Source organism: Periophthalmus magnuspinnatus, chromosome 5 (assembly GCF_009829125.3).
Source record: "Periophthalmus magnuspinnatus isolate fPerMag1 chromosome 5, fPerMag1.2.pri, whole genome shotgun sequence".
Classification (NCBI taxonomy): Eukaryota; Metazoa; Chordata; class Actinopteri; order Gobiiformes; family Gobiidae; genus Periophthalmus; species Periophthalmus magnuspinnatus.
In genome coordinates, this window is record NC_047130.1 from 7648559 (window position 1) to 7674959 (window position 26401).

At 37.1% G+C, this 26401-nt stretch overlaps 1 protein-coding gene across 1 annotated transcript in view; it reads left to right on the forward strand.

The window, feature by feature from the left end:
- LOC117371160 (potassium voltage-gated channel subfamily D member 3-like) overlaps window positions 1-25652 on the forward strand; it is a 110919-nt gene extending 85267 nt beyond the window's left edge. Inside the window, exons 3-7 of the mRNA XM_033966784.2 lie at window positions 8478-8640; window positions 15106-15207; window positions 22456-22548; window positions 23565-23800; window positions 24161-25652. Of these exons, the coding sequence (XP_033822675.1) occupies window positions 8478-8640; window positions 15106-15207; window positions 22456-22548; window positions 23565-23800; window positions 24161-24380 (814 nt within the window). The 3' untranslated portion in view covers window positions 24381-25652. The remainder of the gene's footprint in view (window positions 1-8477; window positions 8641-15105; window positions 15208-22455; window positions 22549-23564; window positions 23801-24160) is intronic.
- Window positions 25653-26401: the final 749 nt, after the last annotated feature.

Genomic DNA, 26401 nt, shown 5'->3' on the forward strand with positions numbered 1-26401 from the left:
ACTGTGCACTTGTCCATGTGCTTTATCCAACTGACACTGAATAGGTATTACTACTTTTATTAAAATTATGCAATCAGCACTTCAATAGATCCCCATAGAAGGTCATTTTATCAGTCAGCTAACTATAATGTTCAAATTATTAACCCCAAACTTGCTCAACATTTATTAGAAAACAACCTTTCAATCTTCATAACTTAATCGTTTCTGGGCCAATTCGTTTGTCATTGTTTTGTACATAGTAAAGCGTTTTATTTTGTTGTGATGCAAAGCAATTTCCGTTCATTTATCAGACGCCCGCAGAAAAGTTGAGTCATAAATTGGCAATCCTTTGTGACTTAAAGCACGAAATCCATCATTGTGTTTGTAGGCTTGAAATGAACTGCTCCAGATGGACACCAGAAGCTACTGAATGAGCAGAATATGTAACGCAGCTCTGCAAGAGATCTGATTATGAGACTGTTCTGGAGACATTTCAGGTGAAAACATTCAGTCATCTGGTGTTATTATATTTGTTTAAATTTCAACCTATGTGACAAATGTGTGCATATTATTCATTCTTAAAAGTGTGTGAGTTTAGCCTTGGTATATCCTATAGAATATATGATAGAGTAATTAGATGTCTCCAGCTGATGTGTTCTTTGGCCTAAGTCATCAGACGATAATGTTCTGTACGACAGAAGACAGGTTTCAATAGACAACACTACGGCATTGTGTTGATAAATACACTTTTCTTTAAATATCCAGGATTTCCTCTCCCCTCTTTTTGCAAATCTCAGGGTAATTATTCTACAACAGCCATTCTTAAAGTCTGCTGTGCCACAGCCCCCTTATCAATGCGAAGATCACAAAAAATAAATATTTAATGTTTCTTCCTTAGCTTTACTTGTTACACTCCTGTAGGCTTAATATTATTAACAAATAGAAACAAATATATGCAATGCTTCCGATGCCCCCCAGTGGTCCCCATTTGGGAACCACTGGAGAATTTGTTCTACGCTATGGTCTTAGAAGCCAGTAAACCTATCCACAAAAAATGCCAGCAGAGGGTGCTAGAACTGCTGCGATAAAGAGTGTTTCAAACTACAAATAATGGTAGTTGAATATCAGGATTGTTAAACTTTATACTAGAGAGAATTTGAGCACAGAAATAATGAGAGAGTTTGAGCACAGAAATAATGACTTCTGTGTAAGCTAATGAGGATGGAACATTAAATGGTAGAATAGAGCATTAATGATATGTTTTGCATTCCAGAGCTTTGGTTATGTTTTACCCCTCTGTTTCTAAAGGCAGTGTTTTTCATGAGGCCTTGAAAGAGACGAGATGCACATGGCTACCTCATATGCATCCACAAGTCAGCACATTCAGCCCTGGTCCACCCACCGATTTGTCCAAAGTTTAGATTTCACTCTTAAGCCTCGGTGAAGACATCGCAGAGGTAAAACAAATGCTATATCTGTCATTAATGTGTTTAGCTGCTTTTGAGCAAGCCTCGTCAGTCAGCATTTAAGCTCCTTTAGGGGTTAGTTACAGGGTTTGTAATGAAGTCTGTCGAAAATGTGAGGTCAAATGCAGCAGACTTTTCACTAGAAACCTTTAAAAGAGTGTGTATGCTTCAATCAGAATAGTGAATATATTAAAATAGCCCAAAACCACATATTTTTTATTGAAATTTTAATATTATTCAGAAAAGCAGGGCCAGCAGTTGGAAAACTAAATTGCATGATTGAGGGACGCCATGTATTCCTTTGATTTTTAAAAAGTCTGGCGAGCTTGCTGACCTAACCCTGTGCAAATACAGTTTATTTAAATGTTCACTGTGCAGCTTTTCCTGGAATGCAGTACGCCACTGACTTGTTTCCATGGAGATGTTATTACTTTGCCTGGAAAGTCTGTCTGTCTTGCATTGTATTAAGTGCTTTTATTGCTAAAAGAAAACACACAAAAGTTACACAGTCACACAGTTACCTCCCATTTGTCTTTGTATGTGTGAATATAGAAAGTACAAAGTAAACACAAATTTGGATGTGGCTCCCTTGCAGTTGATAATCCTTTATAATGTAGTTCCCCACATCTGTAATGAAGTCAGCTGCCTCTCATAACCACACCACATTCATCTACAGAGGATGATTTGGTTCTTCTGATGTAGCAAGTCCAATCCAGTTCACCGTTATTCAGGTGCTGGGAAAGAAGCTATGGTACAAGGATATTTTATTTTATGTATTTTTTATTTTATTTTTATTTTATGTATTGTTATTTTTATTATTTATTTATTTATTTAAATAGAGACAAAAAACAAACAAACAAAATGTACTAATAACTTCACTCAAATCAGCCTTAAATGTGCACTGTCACTTTTTTGGTGGAGGCTGTTATTACGTTGCCTGGGATCTTCTACGGTATGGCATTTATTACATTACAGGTGTTTTTATTGCCCCAAAAATACCTTAAAAACTTGCATTTTTACTGTCAGCTGGGTCGCTTCACTATCGATCTGACCTGTAACATGACCTGTGTAATATTCTAGGCAAAGCAATAACATCTACATGGAGACAAAGAGGTAGAAGATCCTTTACCAGAAGTTACACAGTGCACCAACGAAATTTCTTACTTTTGTCAAAATGTCTTTCCTTTCAAAAGTTTACTTGAAGGTTTATAAGATGTTGCTGTGAGAGAAAGTGGCACAGTGGTCAGGTATTTGCCCAACAATCAGGTCTGCCGCACAAAACCCTGACCCAGACTTCTCCAAGGCACTTGACCCATGTCTGCTGTACTTCAGTCACAGTAAGAGGATGGTTCAACTGTAGGGCGTCTTGCATAAACACCCATGTGACGTCTTCATGTTACAGATATGACCACATTTAAGAAAGGGAGCAAGCTGGGACAATATCATGCAAAATCTAGCCAATATGAAGCCCAAGCTAGAATTAAATATGTGCTGGTCCGAACTACAATATATTATGGGTAAACCTATTGATTTATTGTGCAAATTGTGGTTGCTGATACTAAATCTATCAAAACTAGATAACCTTTCGAGTAGCGGCTTTACTCAGAGCTCCTCCAGTGTGACTGAGCTCCTCACCCTGTCTCTGAGGGTGCGCCCAGCCACCCTGCAGAGGAAGTTCATTTCCAACACTTGCACCCGCGATCTAGTCCTGTCGGTCATTACCAAAAGCTCATAACCACAGGTGAGGGTAGGAGCATAGATTGACCAGTAAATCGGGAGCTTTGCCTTTTGATTCAGCTCCATATTGACCGTAACAGTCTGATATAGTAACCACATCACCCTGTCAATCTCACGTTCCATCCTTCCCTCATGAAGGAAAAAGACCCCGGGATACTTGAACTCCTCCACTTGAGGCAGGGACTATGATGCTGAAAAAAAAAAAAAAACACACACATTTTGACATTTACTGAATAGTTTTAGAGTGGTCTTGATCCATTCGGCACTGGTATAGACCGGATTTAGGATTACTATTATTTTGTGTTGAAAATTAGATTTCGAACCTCGCTTAATCTGGTAATTAAATTTGAAATTTGAAAAGTGTGAATACATAAATAGATAATTTTGTTTATTTTTTAAGACTTATTTGGTGAGGCTTTTTTGCACAGGAGAAACGGGGGTGATGAATGGGGAGAGACATTCTACAAATTGAACTGGGAATCAAAAGCCCCAAAACTAAGGCTGATTTAGAGCTTAGAAAACACACTTTAGCCTCAAAAACTCAAATGTGCCTGCAAAATAGTTGTATCAAGCCTAAAATGAGTTGGAAATATGTTTTTGTTTTTGTTTTTTTCCATTAGTTAATCCAAGTTATAAAAACAGATTTGGATTTGGTTTGACTAGCTGCAGGTAGTTTAGTTTGCTGTGCACCTGCTCTCTGAGTGATATCAGACTGAAAATTGCAGGTTCTGGGTTGCACAAGCTAAAAGGGTGTTTGGGTTTGCCTTAATGGTTTTAATGGTTTTAATGTTGGTGTTTTTCTTGGCTCAAATACCCATTAAAAGTAGGTCTAAACATGTTTTTGGTCAAAATCATATCCAAAGTGATAAAGCAGCATGTGAGTTTTACAAAGCTCTAAGTATATAATTAACTTTCTGTCAATTATCAGCTCTGTAGTACAGGAAATGGCATGGATTTTGAAAATAAAAAGTACTATAGAGTCAAGGGTATTTTGATGATAACTTGGCTGTAAGGAATAATGCTATAACACATTATAAACGTAAATGCAGGTGAAATGTATGTATGTCAGAAGCTCTATGACGTAATCGGTGTTTGCTATGCCATGAGTTGAAATTGAACCACTAACTTTTCATTCAGGAACCTCTCTACAAACTCAGATACACTTCTTACATACACATGTACATGGTTTATTAGGCAGAAAATGTTTATCAGCTACATTTAAGTTTTTATGGCTGACCGAGTTAGACTAGCAGTACTTATGCCTATTGCCTATTGTGTACCTTTACCTCCTATTTTTCCTCCAAATTAAAGGTCCCGTTCCCAATTTTTCCTACATATTTGAGCAAAACTTGTCTTGCCGAAGTACTGATACATTGTATAAGCAGCCCTTGAGGTCAGGAAATGCACGTTAGCTTGCTAGTTGTTGTTTTTAGCTTTACTGTCACATCAAAACTCCACTGTGGTCTCTGAAAGTTGTGAAAAATGGCGTATATGCTCATTGTGGTGGATCATTTCATTTTGTTTAAAACTAACAAGTTCTGTTTTTAGAAAATCTGTTTTTCTAAGCGCTTTTATCCTTTCTTTTTCTTAACCAGTTGCATGGCATAACTACACTATCTGGTATACGACTGGAGTGAAGTGTCTTACCTATAACTGCCAGGAATCGAACCACAAACCCAACAGTTCTACGACAATTGCTAATCCACTACACTGCTTCTGCTTCACTCAGCCTTACCTTTACAATCTCTCTATAATGAATGCAGACATCCCCTTTAACCATATTAAAAATTAAAATCCCTCACAATACGATTCCTCATTTTTCACGAGTCTCGGCTCAGCACTGCCCCCTGTAGAGAGGCATCCCACTGCGTCAAATAGTCCTCTTTCTTTGACTTGATCCTTGATATTGCAAAACTGAGTCGTAAAAATATTGATGTAATAGTTTGACACTAGTTTTCTGTCACAACAAGTCACCCGTCAAATCTACTCTGCATATTAAAATAAGACAATTTATTCTGCCGTAACTTTCTGACAATGGGAAAAACTTTTATTGGGCGAGTGAAGGCCATTTTAATAAAAAGTGTTTTTGTCAAATGTTTGAAAGTAAAACAATCCAGCACTTTTTTGACACAAAGGGAGAAAAACTGAAAATGGAATCACTACTTTCAGTTCAATAGAATATTTAACATTTTTGTCTTACAATACCCGTACTACCACAATCTGTTCTAGCTCAATCGTGGACCTCGTTTACTCATAGTCTTCCCCCATATTATTAGATGGTTCATTTAAAAGTTCATTCATTTAAAGCCCTAGACGGACAATAGATTGACAGAGTTTTTTCATTTTAATCTAATTCAACAATTAGCACAAATATTTCCTTTATTATAACCACATAAGTAATAAAAGTCAAAATTTTCTTTCATAAAATACGTTGAAAAAGACACTCTCCAGCGATGTAACAATACAGGGTGGAATGTGTGGATGCAAAACAACTTTCTCCAGCTAAATTTGGACCACAGAAAACAAAGAAAGTGTCAGCAGTCACCTCCAGTCTCTCTCTCTCTCTAAAACCTTCAAATCAGGGTAGAAATCTTGTGGTAATAATGGACTCAGAGTTGAACTTTAACACGCACTTCAAATCAATAACATCTGCAGCTTTTTACCATCTAAAAACATTGCAAAAATGAAAGGTATACTGTCAAAACCAGACTGGGAGAGACTTATTTTTCTCCAACAGAGGGAGATTACAATTTATCTAACAACCCTAACCACGAAGTCGTCCTACTGAACCCAAACCCAAAGAAAATAGGCCTAAATCTTAAAATTGTGAATTCAACACTTACAATCCTGAATACATTCCCTTTCAAAGTGCAGTTCACATTTAGTAACTGAAGGAGTGTAAGTCTGGCTGTTATAGTAGTTTTGAGGCTCTGAAAGCTTTGAACCAAACAAGTGTAATAAAAGTGGAGGGGGGGCAGCTGAGCCATGGTGTGAGTGGTCAGCAGTGGTCAGCGGTGGTCAGCAGTGCAGAGGACTCACCTGTCAAAGACTCACTGGAGAGCACTGGAGAGGAAACTCAGAACAGACAGAGCTAAAGCGCTTTGATCCATGTCAGAAAAAGTGTAGAAGGAGCAAAGTTGAAAATGATGCTTTGAAATGAATGCGTCTGGGATTGGAGCATTTACTAGTTTACTAAGTTTTTTTTTTTTTTTTGGTTACAAATTAAAAAAAAACAACAACTTTGAATTTGTATTTTCATCAAGCATTACATCTGTACATTTCCACATTGGCTCCATTAGCATACATTGTCTTCTGTGAATCCATTCTTATTTTGAGCAAAAAAGTTGGTGTTTGTTCCAGTTTAGACCTGGTTTGCACCCACTTTAAAATTACTCATTTGGTAGATTTGACTATTTACTCAAAAGGTGACAGTTCAATTCCATCTCTCACACATGCAAACTGTTGTTGTGTCTTTGGGCAAGAAACTTCCACCCTTGCCTTGATTATCTGCTTACACTGGTGTTTAAATGTGTGTGAATAGTGGTTCCTTGATGTAAAGTGTTTTGAGTGTCCAGAGGTTTAACAGCACTACATACATGTAACAAACTTTTCCTATTATTTGGTGAAATGGCCACATTTTTATATAGCACTTTTGCACCTTCAAGGTACTCAAAGCTCTTTACATCAAGGAACCACTCACACACACACACACACACACACACACACACACACACACACACACCCACGCACCCCCCCACACCCCCCCCCCCACACCCCCACCAGTGTACACAGACACTGGGGGGGGTTAAGTGTCCAAGTGCCCAAGGACACCACGACAGCATTCATCTGTCGGAGCTGGAATCACACTGTCGACCTGTGGGTCTGTGGACAGTTTTTCACATGTCAAACTGCTTGTCACTGAAAAACACAGTGGGTCATAACAAGACCTCCAAAAATGTATAGGTAAAATATGCGTATCTTATCTATCTCAGTGGGACAAACAGCTGGCACCCGCAAGCAAAGTTACAGATCTGTGGAGAGGCAAGCCAGCTCACAGGAGATCACATGCTGTTCAGGGTATTTGTGAGCAATAAAAACAGCTGTAAAAGAATAAATGCAAGTACAGGTTTAACTATGCTCCACAAAGAGGAATTTTCATCTAGTTTGTGTTGCTGAATTTTGCTTTGCTTTTCACTTGTGGTTCCTGGAATTTGAAATCAACTTGTATAGGACCAAAAAAAAAATATATATATATATACACCATATATACTATATACCATAACACTTTTGCATCAGCTGTCCTCTGACTCTCCTTTGCCCACCTGATGCACCTCCTCTCACTGTGAAATCAAATTATCTGCATCTGAATAACATGACACAGATGCTGTAACAAGGCTGAGGCAGGAATCAAAGCTGGCATTTCATTTGACATTGCAATTATCATAAAGATGTGTTGATAGTGACCATGTTAACATCAGGATCTTAGATTCTCTGCATGCAGTCGGGCAGCAAAAAATAAAGTTGCTGACATTTTTTCATTAGAGTAATATAACATGGGGCTACATATAAAAATCTGACAAAAAGGTGGATGATTGCTACTGGTTAAACTGAAGCCACTAATTATTACTGTCATGAAAACAGAAGTTCATTTTAAACAATTTGCAAAGTCCAAAGTCATTTCTCACTTTCCTCAGAGTTCCGAGGTGATTTTTGCTGCCATGGTAAAGCTAGAAATAACTAGCATGTCAACAGTGCACTTTCTGATTCTTGGACAGTAAAGCACTTTATCATTAGAAACAGACAACACACAGCAGTCTCACTGTGACCCCTAAGAGCTGCTTTTGTAGGACTGTAAATCTGTACTGTGGCAGAACACATTTTGCTAAACTACATAAAAAAAATTGCATAGAGACACTTTAATTCATGTACTGGCAAGTAGTGAAAAGAACCTTTGAAATACAGTTAAAGAAATTATCTTTTGAATATGGCCCACTAATTTTTTTTTTTAAATGAATTAAAAATCACACATTAACTTTTGTAAAATAGTAACAAAATGTTTTCATCTGGGATATGTAGTAATTAGTTAGCTGTTTGTGTAAACAGCCATATAACGCTCTTCTGTTACCATTTTCACTCATGTGTCTGTTCAAAAAGACAAATCTGATGCACTGAGGACAAACTATGACATTGATACTGAAACAAATATCGATACCTGACGATACCAGTACTGGAATGACTATATTGCCCATTTCTTAACCATAGGACAGATGTGTTACCCCTCCTCTCTCTGTTTAGATATGGAGACATGGTTCCCAAGACAATTGCGGGGAAGATCTTTGGCTCCATCTGCTCTCTCAGCGGTGTCCTGGTCATCGCCCTGCCTGTGCCCGTCATTGTGTCCAACTTCAGCCGCATCTACCATCAGAATCAACGGGCAGATAAGCGCCGTGCTCAGAAGGTACAGGTGCTTTGCTATAATTACTTATACGTACTGTGAAATCATCATCCATGCCATAGAGAAGCACTTGAAACAGAAAGTAGTAACATATAGTAACTAAGTACATGTTCAACTATTTATATGTTATGTCTCAGTAAGAGTATTCATGTAGAAATATTCAAAGAAATTATTGCAATTACAACTGGACCCAGGTTGCTAGTACTACTACTACTACCACTTTTTCTAAATCTACTACTGTTTTTTAAATAATTCCAAGCACATTGAATTTAGAGAGATACTTATGCCCAAATTCAGAGTGTGTTTCAAATGTGTAAAAGATTTTATTTAATTAATGATAAAAACATGTACTTGCTTAATTGTACTTCTGACTGGAGGGCTCGTGAAAGACCTTTGGGTGCACATCAAGTTGATGAAAAAGGTCTTTTTTATTCACACTCATCTTTGTAACCATTATAATAGAGCCTGATTACTTGTATTTGTCATTTAAAACTGTGCACAGTGTTTCAAGTAGAATCATTGTTAAACATTCATTCACGCTTAACCTCAATTAAGAATCACCTGAAGCAGAAAATGCCAACCTTCAACGTGGTTTTCAATAAAAAATCATCCTCCTAATTTGAAGCTTTACACACATGTTCTCAGAGTCAGCACACCGCTCTGTACTCAGCGCACCGTCCCCACAGACTTGACCTTTCACTGAGGCCAGATAAGAGTGTTATTAAGTTAGAGAGCAGCTGCTGATGGCTAATTGAGGAGTCTGAACCCACACGAAAATGATAAGAAAAAAAAGAAAACCCCAAGATTTGAGTTTTATAGACCTAGCTATTCATAAAACCTGCATCAGTGAGCAAAGAAATATGCTTTTATTATGTAACACAGAATAAAACTAAACATGACATATTGTGTTTGGGACCAGCGGAGGTAGTCCTGACCAAGCCTAACAATAGTATCATGGAGATTGGTCCCCGGGTGTGGGACTGTGCGCCTGCTGCCCCTGAGGAGACGGCTCAACGGTATTGATGAATGGGTCAAATGCAGACGACAAATTTCCCTACGGGGATAATATAGTGTAACTTAACCTCCTGGGAATAAATGCAATCTAGAAAAAGAAAAAATATATACAGGCCTATTTGTAGCTGTGACAAGATTTGAACATTTCCAACTGCAGCAGTGGTTTAAAAGGCTTGGTATGTTATAAACAATGTGTAATATACATTATGAGATGGCCTAAAAACTTATTTGGGTTATAATGAGAGGAAAAAATAAACCATTGTGTGAGGGATAAATATTTCATTTAATTCCTGTTCTTTGCTGTAAGAAAATGCTATTTATTAAAAGATATTAGGAAATATGAGGATAAGTTTGCCGTTGTTCTTTCTCAAAATGTCTCAAATAAATCTCAAGCTCACAAGACATGGTTCAGGAAATATATAATGTAAAAGTTCTGCCTTTTTAAAGAATATGGTGTTTACATATTTAGCAGCTAGCAGATGCAATACTGCACTGGACTGGTGCTTGGAAAAAGTGTTGGAAACTATTCCAGATTCCTAAATGGACACATACAGATTACAATAAATAAAAGAAAACGGTTGTGTCCAAAGTGACTGACAAAAACATTATTCTATTTGAAAAGTGCGTTGATTAATGAGCAGTCATTTGTTGATTCTGGCGAGTATCAAACTGTTGCCCAGCAACACCAGCTGAGGGTGAAGAAGAGGAGGAGACAGGAGTTTGGCTGAGAAATGTGTCGCGTCAGTGTCAAAGGGACTTAATGGAGTTTCAAGTGTTAAGTGAATTTAGTGAATACTCAAGCTCTGGAATGAATACAAGAATACAGAGGACAGACCCGCTGGATGTGTGAAAACAATGACTGCTGATGAAAGACAGTCTGAGGCTTTTGTTTACTGCAGACCTTAATCACAGAACATCATGTATGAATGTGCACACAGTACGATCTCAGTATATAAATATATAAAGGACCTGCTCTCTTTACTCCTGAGCTTGCACATGTGCTGTGGTGACAGTAACCGCTAACGCTAATGAACTCCTGCAAAGGTTAGCAGCTCCAGTCTTTGAATCCTCACATTAAATCAGCGACTGCAGACTTTGGGGTATGAAGCATTTTAAAGAAGAGGACTTTACAGTTTACACATCACAGACTGCTGTCTCATTGGAGAAGCACCAGAGCACATCCAAAAACTAAACACACCAATAAAATGCAATAGGCAGGCATGTTATTTTCTCTTCATACTAACTTGTTTTGCTTGTGCTGTACTTAACAACAGTGATTTAAAGGCTGATAACCAATTAATCTCTGCAAAATGTTACAAAAACACACAATCTGACCAAATTGTTAAAGTAGTTATTGTAATAAAATGAATCGCACATTGCGTCATTAAAAAAACATATCAAAAATATCAAATGATTGGAGTCATAACTTTGGACCAGTATCAATCACTGATGAATATGAATCAGAGCACATTCATAAAAAAGCAAGTCTCCTCTAATAGTAATTGGATCTGTGATAAATGATCCCATGCTTTGAGGCACTTTTCAGACAGACTGGGTTAAGCTCTTTTATTATGTATCACTGATATGTCCTGCTGCTGACTTTCATAGCTGATCAGATTCAAAGTTGATAATGATAAAAATGATGCAGTTTCTTCATTGTAAGGCCTTTTCTAAGAGGAGACTTCTACCCTATAGCTATTAAGAATATGTTTAATCCTTACTAAAATCAGAATATAATGATTTTCTGAAAAGCGAAGCAGATATGAGACTATGAACTTCAAACTGTCTGCTCTTTTCATCTAGATTTAGGTAGTTCACTGGATAAAGTTTGATCCTGAGTTCAGAATTACAGGCAGCCAGAGCTGTTATATGCACCACCCGTTTCATCTCCACCCTTCTGCTTTCGTGATTGAGACAAAGTAGAAAAAAAAAACAGGAAGAAGAAGATTAAATATGTTGCAATGTTAAGATTTTTGGGCAACTATAATCAACAATCATTTACACAAGTAGAATTTTCACTACAGCTGTAATATATGGGCAGTATTCACACTGACATTATACCACGTCCTCACCTCAGTTTATGAAAGATCCAAAAGAATGTAATTACGTTTGATTCATTTTGTGTGCAGAGAACTTTCTGTAATACATTTGGGAAGTTTTGCATTGAAGTTACAGATCAATATTGCAGTTTACAATTAACAAAATCTAAAATTGTAATCTACATATGTTTAAAGGTGCAGAAGTTATTCCTCACTTTCCTAAAACATTCTGAGCATCCAAGTTATTCACCATGATGAGTTTATAAGCACATTTCACAACTTCAAGAGACCTGAGCAAAATCCTAACAAACAGTAACATGCTAAGAGTGAACGTCTTGATTCTCACAGGGGAAAAAACCTTTTTAACTAGATGCAGAGAGAGCACACTGGTCTCATTTCTACTCCAATAACTGCTTATATAATACATTTGTACTACAACCAAAACTAATTTTGATACAGCCACAAAATATCCCCCAAACATATTATCAAATAGTATAAAATAATAATGATAACTTGCTGTGCCAGTTCATATTGTGAGCTTATATTCTTTGGAAATGGATGACATTTAGAGAAGGGCACGCGAGGACTTGAAACAGATGGTCTATCCAAAGCGTTTTAAGTGGGATCAATGTTGTCATACATTCTCCCAAATAAAAGCTGTGTGGTAGAGGTGTGTTTCTTTCAAACGCTCAAACGAAGAGCCCATTAACAGTGTGAAAGCGTTTTTGAATTGTAAATGGGAGATAAGTACACTAGGAAAATCTGGTTAAGAGGATGTTATAATACACCCTATATTTATTAAACTAATTGCAGGTAAAATCTCTGTATTAATAGCATTACGATTGCCTGGCAGCTTTTATAGTGCCAGAATGAAATGTCTGTCTTTTTAAATACAGATGAATATCAGTCTAGTCCTCTTGCCCTCTGTCGAGTGTCTCGAGCCAGAACCAAACATGATCATATTATCAGATCTGTTTATTTTTCAGTGACACGTGTGAAACAAAGAAGCTCATTGTCACCTGGCATTTATAAAAAAGTTTAATGCTTTGCTCATTGATTCTGTACAAATTTGCAATGTTTTTCAGGCCCGTGTGTATTTATTTTCTTTCTTTCTTTTTTCCTCACAAGAAGACATGTTTATTCTGATACGGACAGACCGGGTGTTCCTGATTGGCTAATCCACCTGTCAATCACGTCTATCTGACTTCAGGACTAGCGGTGATCGGACACACATCTTTGTAAAGTATTGAAGAAATGTGTATTGGATTTCAGGCAAAGTATATTAGATTTAGATAGCAATTGAGCCTTTTAATAGCAGTTAGAATCAGTAATATAAACATTTTACCCTAACTTGTCATCTTTACTGCCCAAACAAAACGACTTATTTATGTTTTTCTGTACAGTATTTTATTTAGTCATCTATTTAGCTTCGTTCTAAGTAAGATGTATAATGTGTAAATCCTCAATTGTACATAGCAAAAGAAAATCTAACTCTGATGAAACTATTTTGGAGAGATGCTTATATTTTCTGTGTTGTTCAGTTTTCATCGCATCTTTGCCCCTCCTACTATTATTGTCCCGCCTTTGTCATGTCATTAAGTGAATGACAGGTGGATTTAACCAATCACTGTGAGCTGTGAACTCTCAGAAGACTCAGATTACCTAATAATGCAATTATTCTGGTGGACGATTAGCTCTCTGCTCATCACCACTGAGATGTTATAGATTTGTCTGGATGTTTCACAGGCTGGTATTGAACCTATAGCATTTATTAAATTATGCATGTTTTATTGCCTCTCCACAGATCTGATTTGTTACTTGGTCTGTGCTTGTCTTCATAAAAATAGCTAGATTTAATGCCATTCTGTGGAACATTCTGGGCAAGGCTCCAAGAAGATAAGCAAATGACAGACTCTACACAAGAACAGCAACATTGTTCATTTTTAAAGGTTCTATATTACGCAAAATGGACTCTTGTGAGCTTTAAACCTTCTTAGAATGTTTTTACCTCCTCAAAAACATACCCAGAGTTGTGTTTTTTTCACTCACCTATAGGCCTGTCACGATAAATCCTATACAGACATATCGTTCAATACATGACAGATGGAACAATAATTTTTGTTAGGCAATATTAATTGGTGGGGCTTTTTCTTTGCACTCATATTATTTTAGTTATTTTTCTGTGCTAGATGAGATTTGAGCTGTAGAAGGTCTAATCATGAACTTCTATGACTCAATATAAGCACAGACTAACTACTTAACTGCTGCATTCTGTTATTTGTTTATTGCAGTTCATGTCTTTTAAGCAATTTTGTACATGTAGAATTCTTTTGGGGGGATAATTCTGCTTTATCCTCCTGGGACCCGAGCTCTTGCATGAGATACTTTATTAATTTCTCTTTGTTATTTGGGCTGACTGGAACCAGATGAGTGTAAATACAAAGAATTATCTTTTTACATCATGCAGTTTCTGAGAAAAAAATATGTAAATCAAATGTCCTCATATGTGGACATTTTCATCATTTTGACAAAACATTTGAACAATGATTTGCAAACCTATTTATTAAGACCCTGAAAACAGCAACATTTGTCCTGAATGTAAAAACAAAATGAGAAACAACTATTGTGCCTCTTGGAACAATGTGTCTTGTGTGAAGAGCTGCTGACAGGAGCAGGAAGAAAAATAAAAATAAAATAAAATATTCTAAACATTCAACAACAACAAAAAATGAATATATATATAATATATTTGCATTGTTGTTGTTCTTGTTGCTGTTATTCTTCTTCAAAAAATTTGCATTGTGGCCTAGACAACCCAAAATGTGTTGTCCACATATGAGGACGCCAGGTCTCAGGAGGTTAAAGTTTGGTTTCAATATTATATTTTATAGTCTGTGTTTACTTCAGCAATGTATCTCACTTCAGTATTTGTTATAGTGACGGGTCTTGAGTAATCCTGCATTATTAATCGCTTTGCATCTACAAAGCTGAAAATGCTTTGTTCCAGCTGGAGTGTTTGAGAGAAGAACTCAGCCTAAATATGTAGGGTTCGTGTGTTAAACATGTCAATGAAATGTGTATGTTTGTGATGAGAAAGCAACATTATAACACTGAGCAGAAAATAGCGTAATATGGGCCCTTTAAATCAAAACATGCATTGCCATAAAATCGACTTTGCGATCTAGATTCCAATAACTTTTCTTTTTATACCTCCCATAATTTTAACAGCATTTATTCTTCTTTCCAACCTCTATTTAAAAAAAACAAAAAACAGACAGCACTTACTTAGCACTATATCACTGTAGTATTGATGTCATACGAGTTAGCAGTTTCTCACCATTAAATATGATCTTAGCCATGTTCTTTTGACCTCCTCCTTCTCACTCACGTTTCGTCTCTCTTTTCCCACGTCCAGAAAGCCAGACTGACCAGGATCAGAATAGCCAAGTCGGGGAGCGCCAATGCCTTCCTCCAGAGCAAGCGCAACGGTCTGCTGAACGAACTACTGGAGCTGACGGTGAGATGACCCCTGACCTTTCATCCCTGACCCCACCCACATGGCTCCAAGTGTGGGTGGTGTCATTTTACAGTCATTTTACAAGATAGAAGCATGTTCAAAGTGAAAGATCGGTCATGCTTGCTGACTAAAATGAATTAAAGTGAAGTGGATTGGAGAGTGAATTTTAGAGCTATAGCTGTAGTTTGTAGTAGTATGAATATAATTGTTAAATGCTATTGGATAGACCAGTCATTTACAAACTTTGCACACCAAGTACTCCCAGACGAACCGAGGCAACGTTAGGATTAAAACCTAAAACAGCCAATAAATTAAAGAAACCATTTGCTTTTTGGAAAATGAGCTGTGGATTGATCTACATGTAATATTTAGAAATTAAGTGAGATCAGTCCCACTAAAATCTGTTTAAATGTGCACTATGTCACTTATCTGGTGGGGGGTCTGCCACTTGTTTCACTGCATTGTCTGAAAAATTCCATTATGGCATTAAACACATCTTTTTTGCATATTCAATCATGTTTTTATTGCTAAAAAACATCAATTTACCTTTCCACAGAACTGCCCTGTAACTTGGAGACATGCAGATGGCACACCCCTCAAGAAAAGTTGCATAGTGTATATTTAAGTAGATTTTATAGTTGTTTTGTTGTTATTTTGTTCATATTAATTGATTTCAACATATTACACATACTATACTCACATTAACAAGGAAAATGCACAATTTTTTAAATTATAAATTACATATTTTTCAACTCAAATTAATGAAATATTCAAAAACATAATAATAATAATAATAATAATAATAATAATAATAATAATAATAATAATAATAATAATAATAATAATAATGAAAAAGAATTCTGAGATCACCTGTACAACTCTCATACTTTGAATGTATTTTATATAAGGAGAATGCACAGACTCAGCTAATTAGAAAATCAAGAAAGATACAAATTAGGAAGCCATCACATGCGTCTGGCTATTAAACTTGAGAAGAGCTCTTATAGTGCCACATAGTCCGTGCTTAAATCAGCCGTGCCCAGGATCAGAGCTGTCTCCACTGCAGTCTTCTGTAGTTTTATTGTTAATTAAATGTTTGCAGCAGCAGGTGGTTTGACTCCATCTTAAATAATGAGACCCCACAGAGCTTTAAATCGACTACCACACCATAGCATACCAAACACTCACACTTTTGCACCACATCATCGCAGTTTGGGGCCGCTCAACGTTCGGAACATTCTGACTGAAAAAGACAAAAAAATAAATTAAAAATGCATAGCGCTTTTGGGAAATATGCTTTATGAGTAACTTTAAAACATGATTTAACTACTCCTACGCTCTTGTCCTGCACCAACATATCACATTAAAGAGAAGGTTTTACACTTCTATGGGGTATTAACTGCTAACACATAACATATTAGATCACCAGGTTACCTTTAATTGTTTTAATACATGCTATATTCACCGAAAACAACGTATTACCGTGTTAAATAAGTTTCAGAGCACTATCACACCACAATTGTGCTATTAAAACGACTTAAAATCACATCAGGTTTGTTGTAGTGTATGGTTTTGTAGTCACGCTTTTTTTAATGTATGGAAAACGTAGGCTTGTGGGCTGAGCAATACGCACTGTCAGGGAGTCTGTTAAATTATGCAGTAGGGTTGATACTCTGCCCCAGACACTTAAGGGCCATTGCAAAAATCCAGTGCTGTTAATTAGAGTAAAAGATTAGTAATATTACTCTCTAAATACCAACGTTTTAAATAGTTTTGTTTGGACTTGAATGACTTGTTCTGTAAACTGGAGTACGTGCCTATAACCCTGTGTCTTTAAAACTTAAATCATAGAGAAATGTATTTCATAATGCTCAAACAAATTGCCTGGCTGCATCCTCTGCCTGCTCCATCCCTGAGTAGTTCCCCTCTCAGCAGTGGCCTGACTAAACCCATTTAGGCCTAATCGAGTTCACTCTAGAGACTTTTCGGTGTCCTGCGAGTGGAGACAATGGTCATAAATGCCATCAGAGTGCACTGCGTCCCCCGTCCTGCTGTGAGACATGTCCCATTGGCTGATATTACCATGGTGCCACTCAGCTCCATATTGTGGCTTTGGCACAGAATGAACTGGGTTGAAAGACACAATAGCGGATTACACCCTAGGGTTATAAACTGTTTTATGATTGGTATTTAATATTCCTTCAGGATTTTTGTCATTTTGAGCCATCTGTTATATTCATAAAATGTGTTTTCTCACTTTCTGATATGTGCACTCTAGCTATAGGCCTTATTGTTGTTTCAAGGGAGAAGCAAAGGACTGTCTTGTGCTGTTAATGCTTTATAATAACCTCTTAAATAGTTACTGAATCATTCTTTTGTCATTATGAATTAAGTCTTTTGTTGATGATTTATCAAGGCTATTTTTTGTGTGTTGTTTTTATAAAGTGGCACCGCTTGTGTTTGTGTGTATAGACAGTATACATCCAGAAGGTATTTCCATTATATTATTTCTTTAGTTTAGTTTATTAGTTGATTTAACAGGAACTTTGCGCAAACACATTAATCTCATAAAAGAAGATATGCTTTACACCAAGTATAATTGAAGCTAATTTCGATCTGCAGTCCTTGGGAAGATTAAAAAACAATTACAGTTCTAAATACCCGTCAATTTACAATCAAAATGCCCGCCTCTCTTACAAAAACGTATGAAAATGCAATGTACACACTTAAGTCCTAAGCGTATGAAAAAGTATTCCTAAACCCTCAGACCCAAGTTATTTTGTATCTATAGGCAGAAAATATAATAAGCTTTCAACAAGTGGTGGAAGTCTGCAAGAAAACCAGACACTTTCAGCTGTTTAGTGCTGAGGAAATTGCCATTTGTCGCAGCATTTTAAAAGTAATGGACCCAAAAATAAGCAATATGCAGTTGGCCTATACAATGCCAAATCATACCAGGGACAGAACTTCTCAGTGCTGACTTAGAAGATGAATTTATGAGAGACACACAAAATACTGCAAACAACATCCATTTTTTTTTTTAATTTATTTTATTTATTTTTTTGCAGTGTCACTTGAGAATAAATGAAATGGAAAAACTATTATGTAACTTGTTTTCTTCAATAACACTAAGTTCAATATATTTTGCTAAATGAATTTGAACTTTTAATCTTGTTATCACAGATTTCCTCAGTAAAAAACATACCTGGTGCTAAATTCTGTCATGAATGATTATGTTTCGCTACATATTCAGTTTGTAATCTTCTCAAGAGCTGAAAACGTTCTGTTTCACCGTCACGAGATGCTCCCCTTCAGGAAGTGTACCTCGATTTTTGCAAATTCTACACCTACATACACCTTCACTGTATTATTTCAGTGGTCAAATTGTCTTCACTAGCAAAACAAAACCAGCAGTTCTTATTTGTAGTCTTTCCTCTAGTAGTCCATGCGCTATTTGCTTTCAACAATGGTCATGAATATAAATTTATCTTTAATAACTTTCACTGGTTTCCATCATAGTCTATGTCCTTACATGAGCCACATAGGATTCAAATTGATCCAAAATAGTGTCTGCTTCACCCTCATAACATCATGAAAAAACAGAATTTATTTTATTTTTTTTGCCGCGATCCAAAGTTATTCTTTATGAATTCTTAGCAACAACTAATAACAACTAGCACTTCTTGATTATTGGACAACATGCCGCTTTATAATTAGATGCAGTCAGAGGACATATTGTATAACCTCAAGAGCTGCTTATACAATGTGTCTGTACTGAAGCAATACTCATTTTGATCAAATACATAGAGAAAAATCAGGTACAGATATTTTAAACGGCTTTCACAAACCTCTGATGACATAAAAATCCATTGTCTTACAAAAGTAATAACGCTTTTCAATGGACAGCTTTGATATCATCTGAAAATGTTCTCTTGTGTTGCAGGAGCATGTTTGGTTGATTTGACACTGATTGTACCCTACACAGGAACACCACTGCATCTAAATGAGTCTGTTGTGATCGTTTATCTGTTTTATCAATATCTAGACCTAGTCGTTTGCTTTTTATGAGGTTTTCCAATAGGCCTGTATTTTTCTAATCTAAATCGTTGCATAAATAATACAACATTGATCTAATGAATACAAATGCATGTCGAAAAAGAAAAGAAAGTACTGCTACCAATCTCAGCTGGGACTCAACATTGTTAACTCCGGTCATATTTAACCTAGAAATAAACTTGAACTGGTCCCAATAGTGCAAGATAATAAACCAGTTAACAGTATCGAAGCAGCAGAACCATAACTGAACCAGGTTTAAATCAAAAGGATGAATACAGGGCTAAACCAAGGCTAAAGCAAAACTCAGAGAACGCAGCATCAGGTTCAGATCAGGACAGAGCATCATCTGTTACCTCACTTTAATAGACTGGGTTGAGCAGTGTTGCAAAAATTGATTTGGAGTTTTCCTGTCAACTATTGTGATTAGATTAGTGTCTTTTTATCCCACATTCATTTCACAGTACAGATTTTTAAAACCTCAGACGCATTAACATGTGAGAGAACACTCAATTATGAACTGCTAAAGTTACAAGATTCTCATGCATTTCAGATCATGTCCGTAGGTCTAAATTAAAGGGAAAGTTGTAACAACAAACTCCTGTGCAACATTTTGTTTTACTATCTTAATCATTTCTGGTTAAAGGTGCTCTGTGTCACTTTTCTGGTGGAGGGGTCTGCCATATTCTTGTCTTAGAACATTAATATGGCAAGTTGGTTGTTTTAATCCCTACCAATCAATATTCAAAATTTTATAGCACATTACATCTGCAACAACTGAACCAAAGTGCTTTCCAGTCCCGCTAGCGTTAGCAACAGGTTTGACTGACAGTGTTGCTAAGCTTCCGCTCCCTGCTAAATCAGCGAAAGGGGCGTTACCTTCAACAGCCTCGCTCCAGATTGGCTCTTTGGTTGCTATGACACTCGCAGTTAGAATTCACTGTAGGAACACGGCGCCAAATTCGCCCCTATAACCACTAGCCTCGATGAGCGTCATTTGACTGGAGCCGCACGTTACTCCTTTAGTTCACTTCTTTATACAGTTTATGCCCACGCAAGAGTCTCCAAACAGACCAGTAAAAGATGAGTAGAACCTTCACACTCACTTGTCGGCATAGCAACCAAATGCCACAAATAATTAAAAACAACTTGTAAACAGTTACAAGAGCAAAAAAGGTGTCAACTCTGAAGTAAACACAAAATATTAGATCATTACAATATTCATGGATTTGGCAACGTCCATCCATTTTCATACCAATAACAAATTCGAAATATCACATCTTTGTAAAGTGGAAAGGTCTGAAATTTCCAGGAAGGAATCATTTGCCTGAATCCCATGAATCAAAGTCGGTTTTATCCGTTCTGTAACCCTTGCACCGGCTCACATTGTCCTTGGCACCCGTATTAACAGTAGCCAGTTCAGATGGGCTGTCGCTAATAACTTGTCTTTTTTTCAAATCCCACATCGCACATTTGTTTTGGCATCTAAATCATGTTTTTGACAGCACTGGGGAGCGTGCGCGGTGGAACTCTCCTCAGCCCACGTCGAGCCTGCCTTTTTGTTCATGTGTCGAATGGGAATGAGAGTCCTCGGGCTGGAATTGCCTCCCACCCAAATCCTCGGAGTAACAGTGCATTCTGTGGGGAGAGAATTAATTTGTTTTCCCTTTTCATTTGGCAATTGTGATTACTGCAGAGACTAAGCTGTGTTCGAGCTGCAGCTTTGAAAGTCGGTCCCGGTTGGAGCAATACCAACAATACAAACAACTGTCTGTTCCCTGTTTTTCTCACACTTTGCGTTATATTATTTCGGCTGGGGTTTTTTGCTTGCATTATTGAGCTGTGTAGCAATGCGCGAGGCTTGGTTTGTTGACAGATTCCACCCCACTCCAAAGCAATGGCGCTAATGGGTTTTGGAGTTAATGAACAAATATCCACAACGCATTGAAGTTAAAAGTGGAGGTGATGGGATCTTCTTATGACCAGAAGTTTGAATCCCTGTAGGCTAATCTCGTTCTTCCTTTGGCAAAACAGTTCACCAACATTGCCAGTATGAATGAGTGCGCATCTAGGTGTGAGTCTAGGGATGTCCACAGACTGGTCGCCAATACAGTAAATACTTCAAATCTGTGTGTTTATTATAGGTTAGACTGAACCACTAGACCTTTATTCATGTTTACATCCTCAATTGGACACATTCAATATTTGATATGGCGTTATTAAATAGATTTTCAGAAATGTATAGTAAAAAGTACTGTTTAAGGTAATATGGGCCAATTCACCTGGAAGCTTGAGGGCCAAAAAACATTGGTCTGAGGGCCACATTTAGCCCCCAGGCCACACTTTGGGCATGTCTGCTTTACTCTGTTTAATGATGCAGAATTCTAAAACAAATATAAAAAAATTTTTTCCTGTATACATGAAAAAGTTATGGAATTTTCTAGTGGCTCAGTGGTAGAGCAGGTTTCACATCTACTAGTATGCTTCAGGCTAAAGTAACTAAGTAACTTTTCTAGTGGACATGTCCGCCACCTACTTTCAATTTCTGTCTTTAATGATCCTCAGTATGGCATTTTACTGATCTGTCTTACATTTATTCTATTAAAGTTTTGTTGGTTTTTTTTTTTTTTTTTCATCTGCAAAACTGTCACTGTAACCCGCCCTGGTGGTGCCATTGTCTCCATGGATACAGATAAATTTAATCCCATACTGTGTTACATTCCAGGCAAACAAATTTTCATGAAGACAAATTGGTACGCTCCATCAGAAAAGTTACAGAGTGCATCTTTGTCTCGTTTGAGTGTGTTTCTTTTGGCGCTGATCATCATTACAATCCATAGAAGCCAATGACCGATAAACTCTGCTGATATTTTTGGGCCGATATGCAGGACTGATTTGATTATTTCGTATAAGTGGATACAAGAACTGTGTAGTCAGATTCTGTGCAGTGTCCTCTTCACATTAAAGTGTTGAACTAAAAGTGTGATGCGCATTCTTTAGGCATCTGGTTGGCCCAAACAAAACATCTGCCTTTGCAAGAGATTTAAGCCCGATAGACGATATGCTAAAAACGGCTAATATTGGTTGGACGATATATCGGTCTATTTCTAATTGAGTATAACAGATTGTGTGCAGCTAATGCTAATACACATACAGCATTGTGGGTGTCTGATGTGTGATCTTTGTGTGTGACAGGGGACAGACGAGGACGAGCAGAGGCTGATCCGCTCCACGTCTCTGTTACAAAGCCAACACCACCACCTGCTGCACTGTCTGGAGAAAACCACAGTGAGTACATCTCTCTTTAGTTACAATTTTTTTTTTCTTCCCCCACATAAAACAACATAGTATTTTTCAAACATCCTACATAATTACATATGATCTTATTACCATTTTTATTTATTTTTTGTTATCATTAAATAGTTATTTCTCCATGTAGTTTGCATGTTCTGCCTGTGTCCCATTCCCAAGTTCCCATTCGTCCAATGACCACAAATAGTGTTAACAGGAATTTATGAATAATTTTACACTGATTTTATGTAGTTACATTGTGGAACCTATATAGACTGGTAAAATAATAGCAGTGGTGGAAGAATATTTAATTGTGTACACTATATACTCATGTAAAAGCAAAACTATCACATGAAAATATCTACTTAAGCACTTACTTACTATTAGTGCTTAAAAACTAAAAATTAAAAGTATTTCACACAGATTTTGAGGTGTTTTTAAGGATTTATAAGGCTTCCAATGTAGTAATTTTGATAAAGATTTGTGCAGAATTTTGTTCAGTAGAAACTATTGAAAACGTGTTAAAAATAAACCCCTCAGCCTTTTCAGCATCTCTCAAACTATCTGAAAAAATACTTTCCACTATAAAAATGTAGTGGAGTAGAAAGTTCTATCTGCTCTCAAATGTAGTGAAGTAAAAGTAAAAATTATCCACTTTAAAATGTACTTAAGTAAACTCTACTACTTTTACTTCATTGCATTACACCTCTGAATAATAGTGAGCAGTAAGTACAATAAACTAGGTCAGAGTATTGGATTTATTAACTTCTTGGTTGATTTAAGGTTATGTTAATCACAGTGTAATGGAGTAAGAAAAAACTGAAGCAGAATTTGCATTTAAAAGAAAACTATCCATCCATATCGCACTGACACAATTATTTACATGAACAAAAATAAAGAAATAAAAGCTAAATAACCTAGAAAATTATCCAGCTCCGTTTTGCACCTTATAAAAAGCATTCCTATGTCCAAAGCCCAAAAACAAATGTAAGTGTATCTTATTTGTTTTGCAGGCTCATGAGTTCGTGGACGAGCACATGTTTGAGCAGAACTGTTTGGAGAGTGCTCTGGAGACTTACCCCACCCACAGCCCGTCCCTCAGCTCTCAGGACAGTGGGACGTTCTGCTGCTGTGGACAGAAGAGGCAGACCAGGAACCCACTGCCCCACACTGCAGACACCCCCCAGGGCCCTCTACAGGAGCTCAGTGCACTCCACATACAGAGCAGCCAGCTCATGCACCCCACCAGGTATAACAGCGCTATATGACAATGCTATGATGACTGTGTGGGGTGTACTCAGGCGGGCCTTGATCTTTTGAAATAGAATTGTGCAAAAATTGCGTTAATTGCGTTAAAATTGCCAATAGTAGCCAGGGAAGAAGTGAGGAACTCCTGATGAGATTCTTTTGCATAACTATGTCTATTGTCTATATCTAATAATCTAATCGTTTACAGTTTAGTTAGCCTTTTTTTCAAGACTTTCCTGAAGATTTCAAGAACAAGAATGTTTGTTTTGATGACATTTTCAAAGAGAGCACTTACATTTTTCCCTACAAACTTTTTCAAAAGTTATTTACCCATTTTACTTCTCTTAACTTCTCTTTGCAGTCGCTCCAACCTGAACCTCAGGCCAGACGACAGCAGCAGGATCAACTGTAAAGGCGGGAGGGTTACGACGACGATCATCAGCCTGCCCTCGCCCCCCTCACTCAGAGAGGGCCACCACCCCCACGGCCCCCCGCAGAGGAGAGTACCCGCCATCACCCCGAGTATCCAGACCACTACAAGCTCCACCCCCACTAACATCATCAAGGTCTCCGCCCTTTGACCCCAGCTATAAAAAGGACCCTAATTTACGGTGTAGTTCAGCACAAGGAGAGGAGAGAAAGAGGACAGTGCATTGGTGGTTCATTGGACAAGCGAAGGAACACTTTTAAGCCAAGTGGACTTTTGGAGAAGATACCGGCGATGGATGTAAAAGATTGTAGATACGTGGACTGAGGTTACCATGGTTACACTGTTGTTGTTTTTTTTAGACAGGAAGCGCTGTATCTCCGCTCATCTGCAAGGACGTGGCAAACGCATCCGGAAGGACAATTACCACACATGATGAATTGCACTTAAAAATGTTGACAAGTTTTGAAGGAAGGTGAGACCAATTGTGTTTACATGAAGTGATGAAGCGACGATTTGACGCTTTTTGTGTCAGTTGTGGGTCAAAACTATTAATTTGTTTTATTCATGGGAAAAAGTTTGGGGAATTAGAGTAGAGTTTCTTGGTGTCCTTTTCTGCAATGAGTGGGGATAATCTGGTTGTTAATAACAGATGATGTGAAGGAGCGAAACAAAAAAGCCTACTAATCACATTAGGCAGATTATGGCTGTTTAATCTTTAAAGCATCACTGGGAAGTTGTAATTTGTGAAAAAGATTTGATTTCTTGATGCTGAAATTCAAAACTGGCAAGATGGTCAGAACAAAAATGAATGTAGTTGAGGAATATCCAGTATAATCTGTGCCAAAAAAATAGGCCAGTTGGGACTAAAACCAAGCCATAACTCTAATTGTATCTATTCAACTATAATTATCAACTGAAATATCAAAATCAAATGTTTCTGGAAGAAATGTTTCAAAGGTTGTAAGATTTCAATATAGTCTGGAATTTATGAAAGCACAAGTAACGTTGTTTTTTTTGTTTTTGTTTTTTTTTTTCTTTAGTAGGCTACATTACACCACTTTGGTCACTAGGTGGCAGCAATCTCTAAAGAGTGCTCAGAACTTTTTTTTACCGTCAGGCAAGTTGAATGTCAAGGGGAATAATGGGTAATTTTACCTGGCGTGATGATTTCTTTTTTTGTACAGTCTAGTCAGTGTATTTATAATTTTATGATGTGAAGTTGTCCGTGCTGTGTTGTATGCTTGTGTTCCTGTGTTATGCCTCTTTCAGCTAATGTTGTGTGCCAAACTTTGTCATCACTTTTGGGGGACATTGTATGCTGCTATGAAGAATCCCTTTAGACCACCACCTCCCTGTCACTCTTACTGGAAAGGAAGAGGTGTAGGGTTTTTACTCAGACTGGAGGGAGCGCACATTTTCTCTCTTCATGCTTAAAATGTTTTTCTAAATCCAAGTTTCAAGACTTTCCTATAATATGGCCGATTGTTAAACTTTGATGAACCAGATCATGCCTTTTGTTTGTTGTGTTAAAACTGCTGTTGGTTTGTTGGACATAAAACACGTGTCAGATAAAGCCAATTAAAGTCTGATACCAAAAAATGTGTAGGTCCTATTTACTATTAAGATGTTTTGTTTTGTTTTAATTTAGCACTTTATTCTTGCAGCTTGCATATACACAAGGTGACACTATAGGGATTTCTGATGTCTTACTCAAAAACTGGCGAGATATTGATGTAACAAAATATCTGCTATGGTTTGATTATATAACTATATGTATATGTAAAATTATACATTCATAATTCATATGTGTTGGGTTTGATACTATATGTGATGCTATGTGTGCACTTAAGGATTCATAACAGATTTTTTTTTTAATGTTGTCTTATAAAACCAAATCAAACTGTATTTTTTTCTGTATTTTTTGTCATCCTTAACCACTTCTCATGTATCCAATGACATTTTCTTATCTAATGCCCTTTGTGTCACATCTGTCCAGTTGAACTACTGCATGAAGCCCTCTCTCATCATCATTATCACTGCTACAAATGCACACGTGACCTTACACCAGCACACCACTAATAGACCTTATGCATAATACACACTGACATTCACTTTCATTTACATTAGTGGAGTACATTGTCTTGTGAAGAAGTGGGTCATAGTGAGTTACAA